Source organism: Periplaneta americana, chromosome 5 (genome assembly GCF_040183065.1).
Source record: "Periplaneta americana isolate PAMFEO1 chromosome 5, P.americana_PAMFEO1_priV1, whole genome shotgun sequence".
NCBI classification, from domain to species: Eukaryota; Metazoa; Arthropoda; class Insecta; order Blattodea; family Blattidae; genus Periplaneta; species Periplaneta americana.
Genome location: NC_091121.1, coordinates 96,409,420 through 96,425,769, shown reverse-complemented (window position 1 = coordinate 96,425,769; position 16,350 = coordinate 96,409,420). Strand labels below are relative to the sequence as shown.

The window sequence follows — 16,350 nt, the reverse complement described above, 5'->3', positions numbered from 1 at the left end:
TCTCACATGACTTCTTGCTTATTGACAGGGGTTTCATTCTATAAAATTTATGCTCAGAAAACTTTGAGAACTTGGAAAAAGGAATGTAACATCCGGTTAATAATAGCAACATAAAATATAAATTAAAATTCGCCAATGATCAGATACTGCTGGCTGAAGACTATGAAGATATGGAATACAGTATATGACAAGAAAATTAATGTAGAATACAAAAATTTATTGACGATTACAAATAAAATGTCAATAAAAGTCGATATATACCAATTGATGAGAGCGGGTCAAAACTATAAGTAGAAGATGCAAAAGGGTGCATTCACATTTGTGATTACTTTAAATATTTGGAAGTTGAAATTACAAAAAAAGTAAACAATGCTTCTGAAATAGCAAAACATAGGCTATTAATAATGATTGATCTGCAGTAGCAATATTTCAGCGAGTTTTGCGGGATAAACAAATATTAAAGACGCCAAAATCCGTATTTTATAAATCAGTGGTAAAAAGTTTAATAATTTATGGTGCAGAACATGGAATAATAATGTAAAATTAAAATAAAAATTTGCAGCGAACAGATATGGATTTTTTTAGGTAGAATTAGAACTGATGTGGAAACTGAACAATTGCAATGATTTGGACATGTGAAGAGGGTGGACGGAAATAGGTTATTAAAGAGGACAGGAAAGAAAAGAAGAGGAAGATATAAGAAAATATGGTTATAGGATGTTATTGACGTGTTAGAAAGGAGAGGGTAGGTGGATGGTGAGTGGGAAAATAGAAGTGGAGGAAGAAAATTTCATTTGTGTAAAAATTGGGCGCTGGAAGATCTACTTACATTTACCTTGTAAATGCTACGTTTTATAAATCATTGTTTTCGATGGCCACGGAAGTGTGTGACACCACGCACAATCTATAACAAACGATATTGTTCACAGAAATTATTGTATCTGATGCAATGGAAGCGATATAAGGACTTTTCGTCGTGCATAAAGTACACGTGTCTTACATATACGGCAAAGAAGACGTGGTAACTTATTGTGCTCTTAAGAAGCGCAAATGAAACTTGGCATTATCTCGATTTATTTTCAATTGTTTATTTAGCGTCGATGATATAAAATTGATAACAGCGAGATGAGACCGAGGATTCGCCATGAGATTATCTGATATTTTTCTTATCGTTTGGATAACTTAGAAAAAAGTGACAGAGGGTTTGAGGAATTCCATGAGATATCGTGTGACATCTGTACTATAATTAAGAGTAAGGTAATGGACTTGGGATAAGTACGAGTATATACAATTTGCGGTAAGATTTAAGCGTGTCTGATGCACGGAATGAAATAAGGTATGAATAACAGTGAATCCTCCAATAATAATCATAATGATGATAATAATGATAATAATAATAATAATAATAATAATAATAATAATAATAATAATAATAATAATAATTCATGTATAAAATTGGAATGTACTACTAAGAGACCAAGTGAAGACCAGTTTCTGAGCCACAGACAAATAATAACTAATAATTAACCGCTATATTGTACGTTTACAGAGTGAACCGAAAGTAATATAATTAATTTCAGGGGGTTATTCTGTAAGATATTTCAAGCAAAAACGTTTAATACAATTTTGCTCGTTTTTATTCCTTTTCGAGATGAAATTGTTATATATGAAACATTTCATATCGTGTTTTGGGAAAAACATTGATTTAATTTCCAATATGCTGTCAGTTTAAGAGAGCTGTGTATTATGATAACAGACGATAGAATGAATTTCAGTTTTTCCCTTTAAATGTGCAGAAATTTGATCCGAACAAATGTAATATATCGTTCTGAAAAGAAATTTTAAAATGTTACATTTGTTCGGATTAAATTTCAGCATATTTAAAGGGGGGGGGAAACTAAAATTCTTACAATAATTTATTATCATAATATACTGCTCTCTTAAATTTACTGAACGCATTGGGAATTCAATCAATGACTATGAAATGTTTCATATAAAACAATTTTGTCTCGCAAAGGAAGCAAAAACGACAAATTGTATTAAACTTTTTTGTTTGAAAAATCTCAAAGAATAATTCCCTGAACTTAATGATTACTTACGGTTCACTCTGTATAAACACATGAGAATATCCCGTGAATATTATAGTTATTTATCCATTTGCATGTGAGTAATTAATTATCGCTTGTATTAATTTTTTTATAGTTACGTGTGTATTGTGCACGCGACTGTTTCGCGACCATGTCAAAGTGCAATTTCTTAAAATATATTGCAACTTATAACATCCCATAGATTATAATAAATTCTTCCGAGTAGTTATGTACTGCGCACTCAATTTTACAGGACTGCTGGGCACTGATGTCGCCACTGTTACTGTATACAAGGGATTGTAGGCGATTGCAGAGCATGTGTGATCAAAGCATTCGTAGAAGATGACGCACTCTGCTAGTTCGCGGAATCAACACCGGTCAATTTACAAGGGACGGATAGTATGTATCCGGAATCCCCTTGCACATAATAATGGACACATTCACATTGTTCTGTTTATCGGATATGACGTAAGCATTTCCATGGAAACCGAAGACTAATTTTCGTTGCACAAAATTATTTCACTTTTTATGTTAATGTAGGTCGATTATAGACATTACACGTCAGAACCCAAGCAGGCAATCAGACCAAGCACAGCTCCGGATCATCAGGCAAACGTACCTTCCGTCTGAGCTATGATACACTGATGGCTTATTATATCGATCGAGAAGCATTTACAACCCATGGTTGTGTCCGAAAACACGAGCTTCAAGTTTTTCAAAGAGAAAGATTTGTTAAATAATCAGCCACAAGGATCCTGAATATAGAACAGTTATATATATATATATATATATATATATATATATGTATATATATATATATATATATATATATATATATATATATTAGTTAATTGAAAAAACTAACTTTTGAATTTGGGAATCGCTTAATGCCAAAATGTCATATCGACAAAATTATCTTTCTTGAAAATATAAATGCTATTGGATAATATGTAGATTCTCTAAGAATTTGTAATAGGATATTTCGTATTTGGAAGATTTTGAATTTAAATTTCAATAATAGTTGGTAGGTAGACTGTGGAAGGAAACCTCTCGCTCCAAATAACATACTTCTGACGACGCACTGGTTAATAGGTATATTATATTTAGAAAAGAGGAAAAGGTAGGCTTGGTTCATAAATGTGTTGCTTTTATTTATTGATCTCATCCGCTTATAAAAGATTTCTCTCAAAGCGAATGGTTGGATCCAATGCCATGGTCTTATCCTTAACCCTATCGATGGTTATGATGTCCGCGCGCCCGTTGGAAACTGCGGCCGAAATGCAAGAACCTCTTCATGAACCTCCCATATTTTAAACAAGGTTTATTAGTATTGAATATTGTGTTTCTTAAATGGTAAATGTAAACATCAGTGATATTTTTGATATTTTCATGTCATTGTAAACTACCAAATAATATGTTAGCATTAATATATATAAAATATATGAACGCACCGTCTCAGGAGCCATGGTTCCCTAGTACAGCCGAGTTGGGACAACAGAATAATTTTCTCTGTGCCCACGTTGGAATTGAGATACCGCTGCCAGGCAAATTTCCATTCATTCTCGCCGCCATATTTTAAAGCTGTACAGTACACCAGCGATCTCAGGTCACGAGGTATACTGTAAGAACAGAAACAAGTGTTGTATTTAATAACTAGGCAAAATACGGACCGAGAGATTTTAATTGAATTACACTTTTCCAGTATTCTAGATACAAAGTAATTTTTTCTGCAAAAGAAATAATCACATACAGAATTATACCGAAAACTTTTACAGACAATAATTTTAGTTCGGAATATTTATGATAGGAACTTTCTTGTGTTAAATATTATTCACGTACCTTGTTAACATGTTTCGACCTATTTTCGGTCATCTTCGGAACTGGTCGTTGTTGGTCTTGGTGCCTCTTGTTTCCTATGTGGGTGCGTTCGTAGTGTAGACTCAAAGAGTGTGTGTGTTTTGAAGTTTAGTTGTGTGTTGAGAATATCGTTGGGGTGTGGTCAAACAACACCAACACAAACAAGCTGCATTCCGAAAAATGGTACACAGACTACTCAACATACCAATGAACCAACAAGATTACAACGAAGAACTAAACACAATCAAATACATAGCACAAGAAAACGGATACAACCCCAACATAATAGAGAACATAATACGTAAGACAAAACAAAACCACAAAAAACAGAAGAATACAACACAAACACAAGAACACAAGAACACAAAAAATACATCACACTAACATACGAAAACAAAAACACACATAAAATTGCAACCTCATTCAAGAAATTGAACTACAACATCGCATATAGAACAAATAACACTCTACAAAAACATCTCAACACACAAACAACACAAACAAGCAAATACAACCACACAGGCGTATACAAACTCAAATGTAACACCTGCAACAATTCTACATAGAACAGACAGACAGATCATTTCAAACACGTTACAAAGAACACATCACAGCCATAACAAAATTACAGAACACCTCCAAATATGCAGAACACATCACAAATGCCAACCACACCTACAAAGACATCAACACAGACATGGAAATACTGCACATCCAACCAAAAAGCCAGAAACACAACACACTAGAACAATATGTAATATACAGGCACACGAAAACACACCCCAACGATATTCTCAACACACAACTAAACTTCAAAACACACACACTCTTTGACTCCACACTACGAACGCACCCACATAGGAAACAAGAGGCACCAAGACCAACAACGACCAGTTCCGAAGATGACCGAAAATAGGTCGAAACATGTTAACAAGGTACGTGAATAATATTTAACACAAGAAAGTTCCTATCATAAATATTCCGAAGTGATATAGTGTTAAAAGTTGTGTATTCAAGATGTATAATAATTTTAGGGCTTACACATAATATTCGAATTGCTTTTTATAACTAATGTAATCCTGGCCATTCGCGAAATAGAACAAATGAAAAATAACTTAAATGAAATAAGAAAAAAGCTTGAGGTTCTGGAAAAGTAATTGATAACATATGTAGGCCTACTACTGAAGTTTTAGAATGTACACCTAGTCAGAACTTAGTTCCTGCCAAAAATAATAAAACTAAAAAGCCAAGAAAACTTTGTTTTTTACATTGGGGAATTTAATTGAAGTGAATTTTATTATGCCAGGCAGAGTAACTATCTCATGCCCCCTATGCACTTCATTAGAACCAGGTACCCAGCTTCGAAGCCGTTAGCCCTGTGAACTTACAGTATATTTATTTTCCCCTATTATCATATTATAGGATTATCTAAGAAATTAGCAATTTCTTTGTGATACTAGAAGAGAAAACTGACTAGAAGGACCACTTTTATGATAAAGGGTTACTTTCACTTTACGGTCAGTTTTGTACATAATTCCAGAAGGGTTCTTCAAGCCACCACAACCATCACTGTCACCATCACAAGTGACACCAAAACTACAACCACTACTATCGCTACAACCACCGCCCTACCATAGCTAATATTACCACCTCCATCACAAGCGCAAACATTACCACAACCACTAACATCACTATAACCACCGTCCCACCATCGTTATCATTAAAAACATTACCATCATCATTGTCGCAGCCACCGCCATGACCGTAATAGGTTTTGTAACCTACAGTATGTTCAAGATTTCTTCGATTCTCATTAGCAAATATTCTCTGCTCAACCATCATTCATTCTTCTGTCCACAGCTTCTTGCAGGATTATATCTAGCTCATACGTTATTCCTTTGTTTTTTTTCCAGGTTAAATGAAAGCAACATTGTGATAGCCCATGAACGTCTATCTCTGTACACGACTAAATAATTTGTATAGTTTTAAGTGGATATAAATTACAATTATTATTTTAATTTTTCCTTTCCGTAATGGTTGTATAATTACACTCTTCAAAACAAGTTATAACATAAGTATATATTTGCATGGCATAAAGAATATACAACATTATAATTTTATAATGAACTCGACTTAGCGATATATGAAATAATATAAAATAGCCTTGGTTACTTCAATGCAAGAATCGGCAAACCCAATAATGCAGTAACAGACAACTATTGAAAATATGTCATTCATGGAAATGGAAGAACAGTGTCAAAATTTCTCTTTATAAACATGATAGGCCTATGCTTCCTATGACCATAGGAATATTGAAATCGATAAATTAAATATCTAAAAATTCATTATCGAATAATTTTTTTTTCAGGTCTTTAAAATGAAAACTACCTACATATGCATACTTACGGATTTTCAGTGTCTGGGTCCTTGGTCTCCATCCAGGTCTTGAAGAGAGTGCGGGCCTGCTCTAAGCATTCTCCCATTTGTAGCCGGCACGCCCAAGTCACAATCAGATTGTGGTGCCTTACTTTTTGCAAATCCATTGTTTTTGGTAAGTTGGAAATGTCGTCAATATTCTTGTAGAGAGGAGCTAGCAGTTTTCTGACATAGTCCTGTAACCATGACAACACAACTAAGATAATATTGCTGAACTAGCCAGTGTGGATGGTTAAGAAATAGCATTTATCTTGATATAGCTATAAAACAATGATTAACTTGTCTTTCACTTGCTGCACTGTTTTGATGCTTCAACACTGCTTACAGTTTCCAAGGCCTAGGCTACGCATGCGGTGCATCTATTCATTATGTGCAATGTTCCAACATTCTCCACTGGGCGCTGAGTAAGTAATTGGCCCTACTTTTGCAATGTATTTCACAGTGGAATGCGTGCAATTTTATGTGAGGGAAGCAGTAATACAAATTTGTATATGCATAGTACAAAACTGATAGCAGCCAATTCACCTAAATATATCTGAAGACCAAAGCAATTGAAAGGTTCCTGCAAAAAGGAGGTGGCTCCACTTTTTGGTGAAATGTTTTGCTTGTTTCATAAATTAAAAAATAGGCTATGTGCGACCTTTTAGTGCAAGAACGGTGTGATTCCGAGCATTTGGTAGTAAATTACAATAGAATTGTTGCTGAGCTTCCAATAGTTTCGTTGCAAAAAGGAGGCAACTCCTGGAGCTATATAAAGAGTGAACCGTAAGCAGTGTCTTAATTTCATGGGGTTATTCTTTGAGATAGTTCGAACAAAAAAGTTTAATACAACTTTGGACATTTTTTTTCCTTTCTGAGATAAAAATTGTTTTATATAAAACATTTCATAGCGTGTTTGGAAAATCCATTGATTGAATTCCCAATATGCTCCGTCAAATTAAGAAAGCAATGCATTATGATGAAAAATTATTGAAAGGATTTTAGTTTTGTGCTTTAAATGTGCAAAAATTTGATCCGAACAAATGTAACTTTTCATTCTGAAAAGGAATTTTAAAATGTTAAATTTTGTTCGGATAAAATTTCTGTGTATATAAGGGCAAAACTAAAATTCTTTTAATCATTTATTATCATAATAAACTGCTCTCTTTTAAACTGATTGAGCATATTGGTAATTAAATCAATGGTTTTCCCAAAACACGCTATGAAATGTTTCACATAAAATAATTTTTGCCTCTGAAAGAGAGCAAAAACGAGAAATAATATATTAAACTTTTTTGTTTGAAATATCTCGAGGAATAACTCCCATAAATTAATATTACTTACGGTTCTCCCTGTATATTTGAACAATTTCGTTACTGAAAAAAAGTTGCTTTTGCGTTCTGCTTGCCTGTGTTTGCTTGCAAGTTTATTGGTCAGTAGATCGTTCTGTGCGTCAGTAGGCCTATATTGGGCTAACGTGTGCTGATGGGACCTGTCTCTTTCAGGTGCCGAGGCAGGATGGCCTATCTGTCAGCGTCAGCTGATTATGAAGAGTTTGGTGCTCCTTGTTTATTAACATCTGTTTCTTCATGTTAAGCATGAATACTATTCCGTACTATCTCAATTTCATTATCATTCTGTAGCAGTGCCGGACAACAGAAGTGAGCGGTATAGACACAGTGAGTGGCAGCTGAGAGCGTGGTGTTGTGTCACGTGGTCAGAAATGGATTCATACATTTGACTGCAGTATGACAACACTTTGGGATTGAACATGACGAGATCTGTTATTCCAAATATTGACAAATTTATTGAAATGAAAAGAATTAAAAAATCTCGTAAATGAACCAAGTGTTTAATAGATTTTGTTAATTATTTTGAAAAATGATTGATTTAAAATAATTGATAGGAGAATAAATATTTCTTCCACTAGAAATTGGGAATTCTTTTAGTGCCTTTATTGTAATATTTAGATATTTATAAGTAATATATATATATATATATATATATATATATATATATATATATATAGTTTGTTGTAAATATTTAGAAAGTAGCAGATAATTATTTAGGTGTGTATTATTTTGTCTCATATTCTTAGGATAGGTCAGACTTGTTGAAGTAAAAAAAAAATGTACGAGTAAGTTTCGTATACACTTCATTGTTTCGTGAGTTTATATCAGGATTAGTTACTATTTGGGAATTACTAGTTTAAAATTGTTAGGATATTAATATCCTGCTCAACTAGAAAAAAATGATTTTTACAAATACTTTTTAATTCATTATTTTAGTTGTATATATGCCGCAAATTTTTAGGAGATATAAAACAGATGAAGTTTTATTTTTTTTTTCTAAAGAGAAACAAAATGAATGGAATTGATATTAGCTTTGCCATCTTATCTTGAAGGAAAAGAAAAAAAAATATTGAACACCTTGTGGTGGAAATATGTGATTTTCGGCATGTAAAAGAATTCTTCAGGTAGAATAGATGTCTCTCGACAAAATTGATGGTCATTTCTCGCCAAAAGTTGAATTTTGACGGTACATAACCAAATTTTGAAAAGCGTCGTTAAATAAGACAATTCCAAATACCGAAAATATTTATAGTAATTGATTATTCTTAGTGACTTATATTTCGTTACACAGTGATGAATTATTTTATGCCACCGGTAGTATGTCTGATGGTAGTTACATAAAAAGTAAATAATATTTGCATACATATAGTTGAACATCATTATAATATTCGTAGTAGGGTCTACATATGCAGGGCGATTCAAAAGGTAAGGTCAACCGGTTAGGAGATGATTCAGGGCGACATTTAGAGCAGGAAAGTCCTTTGGCAATTTTATTTATTTGCAACCGTTTCAGAGTTACATAAGGCCAAAAATTTACTTACAACTGAAGTGACTTACTTATAATAATTACTAATTTACAGTACTTCATTGGAGCAGCTGCTCAAAATATTCTCCGTTTGCACGCAAACATGCTTGGGCACGTTCTCTTACTGCGCTGTGCACAAGATCTAACAGCCCGTTTCGTAGTCTGATGTCTGTTGCAGCTGCATTAATTCGCTGGATCAGGTGATCTCTGTCTGTAATCTCCGTAGCGTTCATCTTTTCTTTCATGAAACCCCATAGAAGGAAGTTCAGAGGCGTTAAGTCAGGGGATCGTGGTGGCCAATCACATTTCACGGGGTGTTTCATTGTCATTCCATCAATGGTAGAAATCATGCTTTATAAACAAACCTAGCTCAAAATAACTGGCGGTAAATTAGTATTCTTTGTAAGTATTATGAGATGTAAATTAACTGTTTGACCTATTGTAACTCTGAAACGGTTGCAAATAAATAAAACTGGCAAAGGACTTTCCTACTCTGAAAATGTCTTCCTGAATCACCTCCTCACCGGTTGACCTCACCTTTTGAATCACTCTGTATACTCTTATTGCCTGCTCGAAACCTGGATACTCGGTGAATCTCAGTAGGTCTATAGTCAACCGGTTCGTTTCTTCTCTTTAGTATAACATGCCCTTACATCGCTCGGTTATTCGAAATTGCACTGAATAGAGAATGAAATATATCAATTGAGTTAATTGTAATAATTGAGGGGTTTGCCGGAAGAAAGGCGGATAGACCTCTACGCCCTTCTTCGGGAAAACGGTTTAAAATGTAGTGAATAATTCGCTAATTATAGTAGCGAAATTTTGTTATGATTGTACTGAACATACCTGCAGGACAGGGCTGCGTGCGTGCGTGAGTGCGCGATTTAGTCAGTCAGTCTACAAGTAGAGTTAGTGCTGCGCGTTACCGCATACTGGTACTGTGTGTTTTCTCTTGGTAGAGACTAAGCAAGTATAGGCTATATAGTTCAATTTAGTCAGTCCAGTTGTTTCCTTTGACTGCTTTTTATGTTCATTATTGTCCTTGCTTTAAGAGTAAACAAACTTATGAAACTCGTAGATTCAGACGGAAATATTTTATGTTCTATAAAGATATTTGTTACAATATTCAGATTTTTGGGCTTATTGTTATTAGGATTATACAAAGAATAAATTTTATTTATTTATGTTCACAAAAAATGGAGATTTTTCTTTTTCTGTTATATTCAGAGATTTTGCTTAGCATACTTAATGTCTACTCAGTATATCTGAAATAATGTAAATTACTTTAGAAGTAGATAATAAATGTCATAAAATGTATCTTTGTTTCAATTCCGTGTGAAATTTAAATCTGAAATCTACATTAAATCCCCTAAGCAAATCATTATATGGATAAAGGGCGTATAGACCGAAGTTTTATATGGTACAAATATAAGGAAATTTAATAATATAAATTGCCTAAATGCTACAAAACATTTATACTCGCTAAGATTTTTAATTTAATGTATAATTTTGTTCACTATCTGTATAACATTTTATTCAGGTGCGTTTTAAAATCTTAGATTGCTTGTATCTCAATTCACCATATTGACGTATACGCCCTTTTTCCGGCAAACCCCTCAATTTATTATTTAATAACAATTTATTATAGAGTGATTCAAAAGTCTCCATAGATAGCAGTTTTGTTAGGGATGTGGTTACAAAATATGTTCAATATGACCTCTGTTGTGAAAGCACATGTCAGTGCATTTGATCCACTCAGCGTGTACTGCGCGCAGTCTGGACAGGGATCTGAGCACATGCATCAATAATGCGACATCGTAAGTGGTCAAAGCCCTTAATCTTCTCCTGATGAATAATCGCCTTCAAGTGATCCCACATCTGTGTCAGATCTGGGGAGCATGGCAGCCATTCCACGGGTCCACGGTGGCCAAATCAGGGATTGAGGACCTCAAAATTCAGCCACTGGCGTACACAAGCTCCATAGTACAGTATCTGCTGTGTATGGTGGCTTTTGAATCACCCTGTATATTAAGAACGTACCCTGAATGATCCATAACCAATTGTCCTCCTCATGAGTCTGTTCAGGACATTGATATTACTGAAAGCTGCCTTCCACGGAAGATATTCTATCTCTTGTTGAAGATAGTTCAGGATGTTCAAGGCTGTTAGGTACTGTATTTCTCCTGTCCACGCCAGGGCCAGTGCGTCATCCACCAGCTGCACCCTGGTGCGGAATGAATGTTAGTTTATTTTACAAGGATGAGTTGTAACAAGATAAAAAGTATATTATTTCAATGTACCGAAGTACATATGATATTTCCGTTCCATTACTCTTTCATCGTAAGATAAAAAGTGTTAAATTGATAATAAAATTGTTTGTTGTCTCCAGCTCTTAATCACTGCCCGGCTTTCCCTAGGCAGAATATTTTGGACAATGAAAGATGCATGTCTCTTGCATTTCTTCGCCAGACCGCAAGAACTTTTTACCTTCGCCTCTTTGAGTGATCAGAAGATGTGATATCAGTATAATCATTGTAGAGTTATCTGCTAACAAAGGAACATTCTCTACCTATGAACTGCGATTTCGATAAAAATTCTCACAATTGCTAAGTTTGAGTTAATAAATAATCTGGTACTAGTCACTCACCTAGCTTTTCCTCATTAAAGAAATATGTGTTTAATTACACGTCTCATATGCTGCTCTTACACGCAACCAGAATACGCAACTCAACATGCTATGAATTCAGTCGAAACATGTATGGTTTTTAACCGATTTTATTAATTTTATTCAATCATTAAAAAGTGTTCATATAACTGTATTATATTACTTTTATTATATATAACTATGCTATGAATTCGTTTGTACTGTATGAACCGGTTTGCGACCACGCTCTTGACCAATCATGTCTCTAACCCTGTGTATTTGAAAGGGGGTTTCAGTTACGGTACTGTGAGTTGTATGTTAGTGTGTTCTGATGAATCGTGTGGAAGTGGTGTTATGAAAATATGTGGTTGTATAGTATAGAAGTTTTGAAGAATAACAAAATTTAGTTTGGAAGCGTCTATAAGAATTATTATGTTTGTGCGCAGTCCTAATTCGTATTTGAGAGTATTTGCTTTTATTTCACTATTTTAGTTTCTAAAAATGAGACCTATTAATCCAGTTAATGTAATATACGTTCTACAGAATCTAGTCGATTCAAAATACAGTGAACTGTAGGAAGATGAAGGGCGAATTTGGTCCTAGAGTAAAGCAATTGATAGAGAGGGAAACCCCTTTTAATATTGTAGTAAGTGCTAGCTTATCAGGTAAACTGTCTAAACTCTATGTAAAAGCTTGGCTGAAGAAAGTTTTCATTCCTGTTGAACAGAAAGACACTTTACTACTTTTAGATTCCTAAAGTGGACAAACAGATATATTTACAAATGAAGAAATAATTCGCTTTACTGCATGGACAAACTATAAAAATGGAAATTATCTCACCCAAAACAACGCGGTTTATACAGCCATGAGATGTATATATTTTTTAGACAGAATAAGCTTGTGATTCGTAGAGTAAAATATTATTTCAGGTCCAAACTGCTCAGGAATCGGCAAGAAATTTACATGATAGAATCACAGTCTAGTATATACAGTCGCGAAGCTCAATACGTAGTAAATATGCAAACATTAGCTAGTTGGTCACCACTAGGATCGCTAATATCGCCTCATTACAGGCAATGCAAAATAGTACCGGCACAGTCTATTGTTTCTAGCACCCTCAAAACTCAAGCTTCGTGACTGTATATAGTAGACTGTGATAGAATCTTTATTTTAAAAATGCATTCTATTCTGTATCATCAGTTCTGCTCGCCCGAACTCCGAGACATGCTGGTATATGCTTGGCAGAAATGTGGATATGTGGCAGAAAAGGACATAAATGATTTCAGCAATGTTCTCAAAACAATTCTGCGTACTGGAAATAGTATTTGTGAAACACCTGAATGTGAGAAACCAGCTGTTGTGACATGTTTGTACTGCGAAAGAACCCTCTCCCCTAACCATTTCATAACAGAGCCACAGTATCACAGAGGATAATGATTCAGGTATGAGTAGATAATAAAATTATGCTATTTTATACGGGCTTGATATGTGTGTGTATATAACAAACAACGTTTCTTAAAATCGTAGTGATTATTTCGATACTGTTTGTAGCGAGTAATAGATTTTCGAGTGGCGCTGTGTTGCTAGGCAGGTGAGCAGTCAGCACAGTAGCAGTGTTAGTTGCGTGTAAGAGCGACGTATAAGACGTGTAATTAAACACGTTATATTTCTTTAATGAGGGAAAAGCTAGGTGGGTGACTATTACCAGATTATTTATTGACTCAAACTTAGCAATTGTGAGAATTTTTATTGAAGTCTCAGTTCATAGGTAGAGAATGTTCCCTTCTAAATATGGTTGATGTTAAATATATGTTTTTCGTTGAAACCTCGAATATTTTAACATATCACAAAACATAAAGTAGGAAATTTTGAGATAAGAAACTGCATGAAAAGCAGAAGTTGCTCAAAAAATATAATTAAAATTATTATACAGTAATTATGTAGGTACATGTGACAACATGAAAACAAATTAAATTCTTGCCATGTTTGAATATTTAAATTGTACTTTTTAAAATAAATAGGTATATTTTATCAATGTGAAAATGAGTTCAGAAGTAATATAATAATTTATTGAAAGGATCGAAATTTGAATATTTACAATTAAAATGAGTTAATATTGAAATGTATAACATATATTTCGACCCTGATGTTTCAACTTTTGTTCATTTAGAAGTTTTATAAGTTGTTTTTGTCTCCACGTACAGTATTACTGTCTGTAATGCCAGATTACAGAAATATTATGAATAGGCCTACTTGTTTTACACGTGAACGTTTTAGCTGGACACAGCCTATAAATAAGTAAATATATAATTAATAATAATAATAATAATAATAATAATAGTAATAATAATAATAATAATCCGTGGCGCTACAGCCCGTAAAGGCCCAGACCGACCAGCCGGCTGCTGGCCTCACGGCCACATGCTGAAGCAGAGGTAGACGATTATCCAACCAGAATGAGGTATCGTGTGGTTAGCACGATGATTCCCCCCAGCCGTTTTAGCTGGCTTTCGCAACCGGATTTCGCTATCTATCGTAGTTCCCCAAGTGCATCACGATGCTGGGTGGACACCGATCCCATACACTGGCCGAAATTTCATGAGAAAATTTTTTCCCCCATGAGGATTCGAACCAGCGCGCATTCCGTAACGCGAGTCCTAGGCAGGATGCCTTAGACCACGACGCCACGGCGCGGGACAATTACATATAATATGGTAAAAATTGAAATAATGCAATAAATCACAGTAAAACAAAATTATTTACACTGACTACTTGCTTTGCGAATTTCTACACATTACAACGAGCGACTGTAAACATTTATGTGTTGAAAAATTTCTCTTTCTTTCTAATAAAATACATTTTCTTCTTTACTAATGAAGTGTTCGCTACCAAATTCTTCTATTTGAGCACTCATTTCCAACGTCTAGCTTTGTTTTGTTTTGGCATGTTCGCTGAACAACAGACCAAAGTGTGTACGCAAAGCTATACTCCGTACATACCTACACTATTGCGGGTTGCTCGAAGCTTTAAATAACCAAACACAGGACTCTAGTTATTAATGCCTTTTCATCCACTCTTTCGCTCCCCTGCATAGCCACACTTTTACTCACATGCCCACCCACTCTTCCACTCTCCTGTCCATTATTTCTTCCATCCCCTGCCAACTCACTCTTCCGTCGCCTAGCCCACTGTCTCTTATAGGCCCTACCCCAATGCCCAGTTACTATTCCACCCAACTGTTCATCCACTCATCTACACCTTTACCCACTTACCCCAATGCATTCACGCATCCAGAATATGTAACAAAGTCACAGTAAGTTACAATTAAGTGTCCTTGTGTATGAAGATATTGTGTGCGCTACAATTTCACATCTGTAATAGGCGTAGATTGAGAAATTGTAATGGATCAGATTTTGGTTTTTAAAAACAAGATCTTGACTGTTACGTGTTCACAACGTTTGTTACGTGTAGCAAATTAATGTACAAAGTAATGAGTTCAATGCTGAGGTTTCTTCACCTGTTAAGCAGACCAATGCTGGAGAACTGATCGCTGTTAAGCGCGTCACTGATTAGGGCCCAGTTCTGGTCGTCATAGTGGACTCGATACAGACCTGCGCATAAACATTTATGTAAATTTGAAGCAATTTCAAACAACTGTCAAGTTAAGTGAGTTTAGTCTTTAATTTTTGTAGTTGTAGTGCAGTAGTAGAAATTCTCTCTATTTAAATTGTGTGGATGTTCCTTAATTTAAATGAATTTCTTGGCTTAAAAATCGATAATGTGTTAAATTGGAAAAATCATATTAAAGAAATTACCCCCAAACTAAATTCAGCATGTTTTGCTATTAATCTATGCAAAAGATAGTAAATACCAATACCTTAAAAACAATATACTTTGAATACTTCCACTTGATAATGAGTTTTGGAATAATATTCTGGGGAAATTCCACAGATAGTATATTCCTATTACAAAAAAGAGTAATTAGAATAATAGTAGGTGCCAAATCTAAGGAATCGTGTAGGACTATTTAAAAAAAAACTACAAATAATGCCCATGGCTTGTCAGCATATTTTTTCATTAATAAACTTCCTCGTATGTAATCGTGAAAATTTTGTAATTAATTCAACAGTTCATAGCATAAATACACGTCAAAAATGACTTTCATACTCCATCGGCAAGTCTATCGTGCTATCAAAAAGGAGTGCGTTATATATGGCAGTAAACATTTTTAATAGCCTCCCTATCGATATAAAAAAATGAAACTCAAAACATAAGATTATTTAGAGCCAAATTAAAGAAGTACCTAATTTCTCACGCCTTGTATTCTGTAGGTGAATTCACGACATTCAATAACGCTTCATGAAATTGATACTAAAACTTTGTGTTGCACTAGTAGACTATATTGTAAACCTCGTCTGTATATATTTCATCTAGATTGTGACTATAAATTAAGACTTTATAATAGTATTA

The 16,350-nt window shown here is 34.4% G+C and overlaps 1 protein-coding gene across 4 annotated transcripts in view; it reads right to left on the bottom strand.

The window, feature by feature from the left end:
* Nucleotides 1–16,350, bottom strand: part of LOC138700016 (aminopeptidase N-like) — a 69,611-nt gene that overhangs the window by 10,885 nt on the left and 42,376 nt on the right. For all 4 annotated transcript variants that reach the window (XM_069826301.1, XM_069826297.1, XM_069826298.1 and 1 more), the window contains exons 11-14: nt 15,398–15,491; nt 11,277–11,460; nt 6,351–6,556; nt 3,539–3,706 (exon numbers count right to left, since the gene is read on the bottom strand). In XM_069826301.1, coding sequence (XP_069682402.1) covers nt 3,539–3,706; nt 6,351–6,556; nt 11,277–11,460; nt 15,398–15,491 — 652 coding nt within the window. The remainder of the gene's footprint in view (nt 1–3,538; nt 3,707–6,350; nt 6,557–11,276; nt 11,461–15,397; nt 15,492–16,350) is intronic.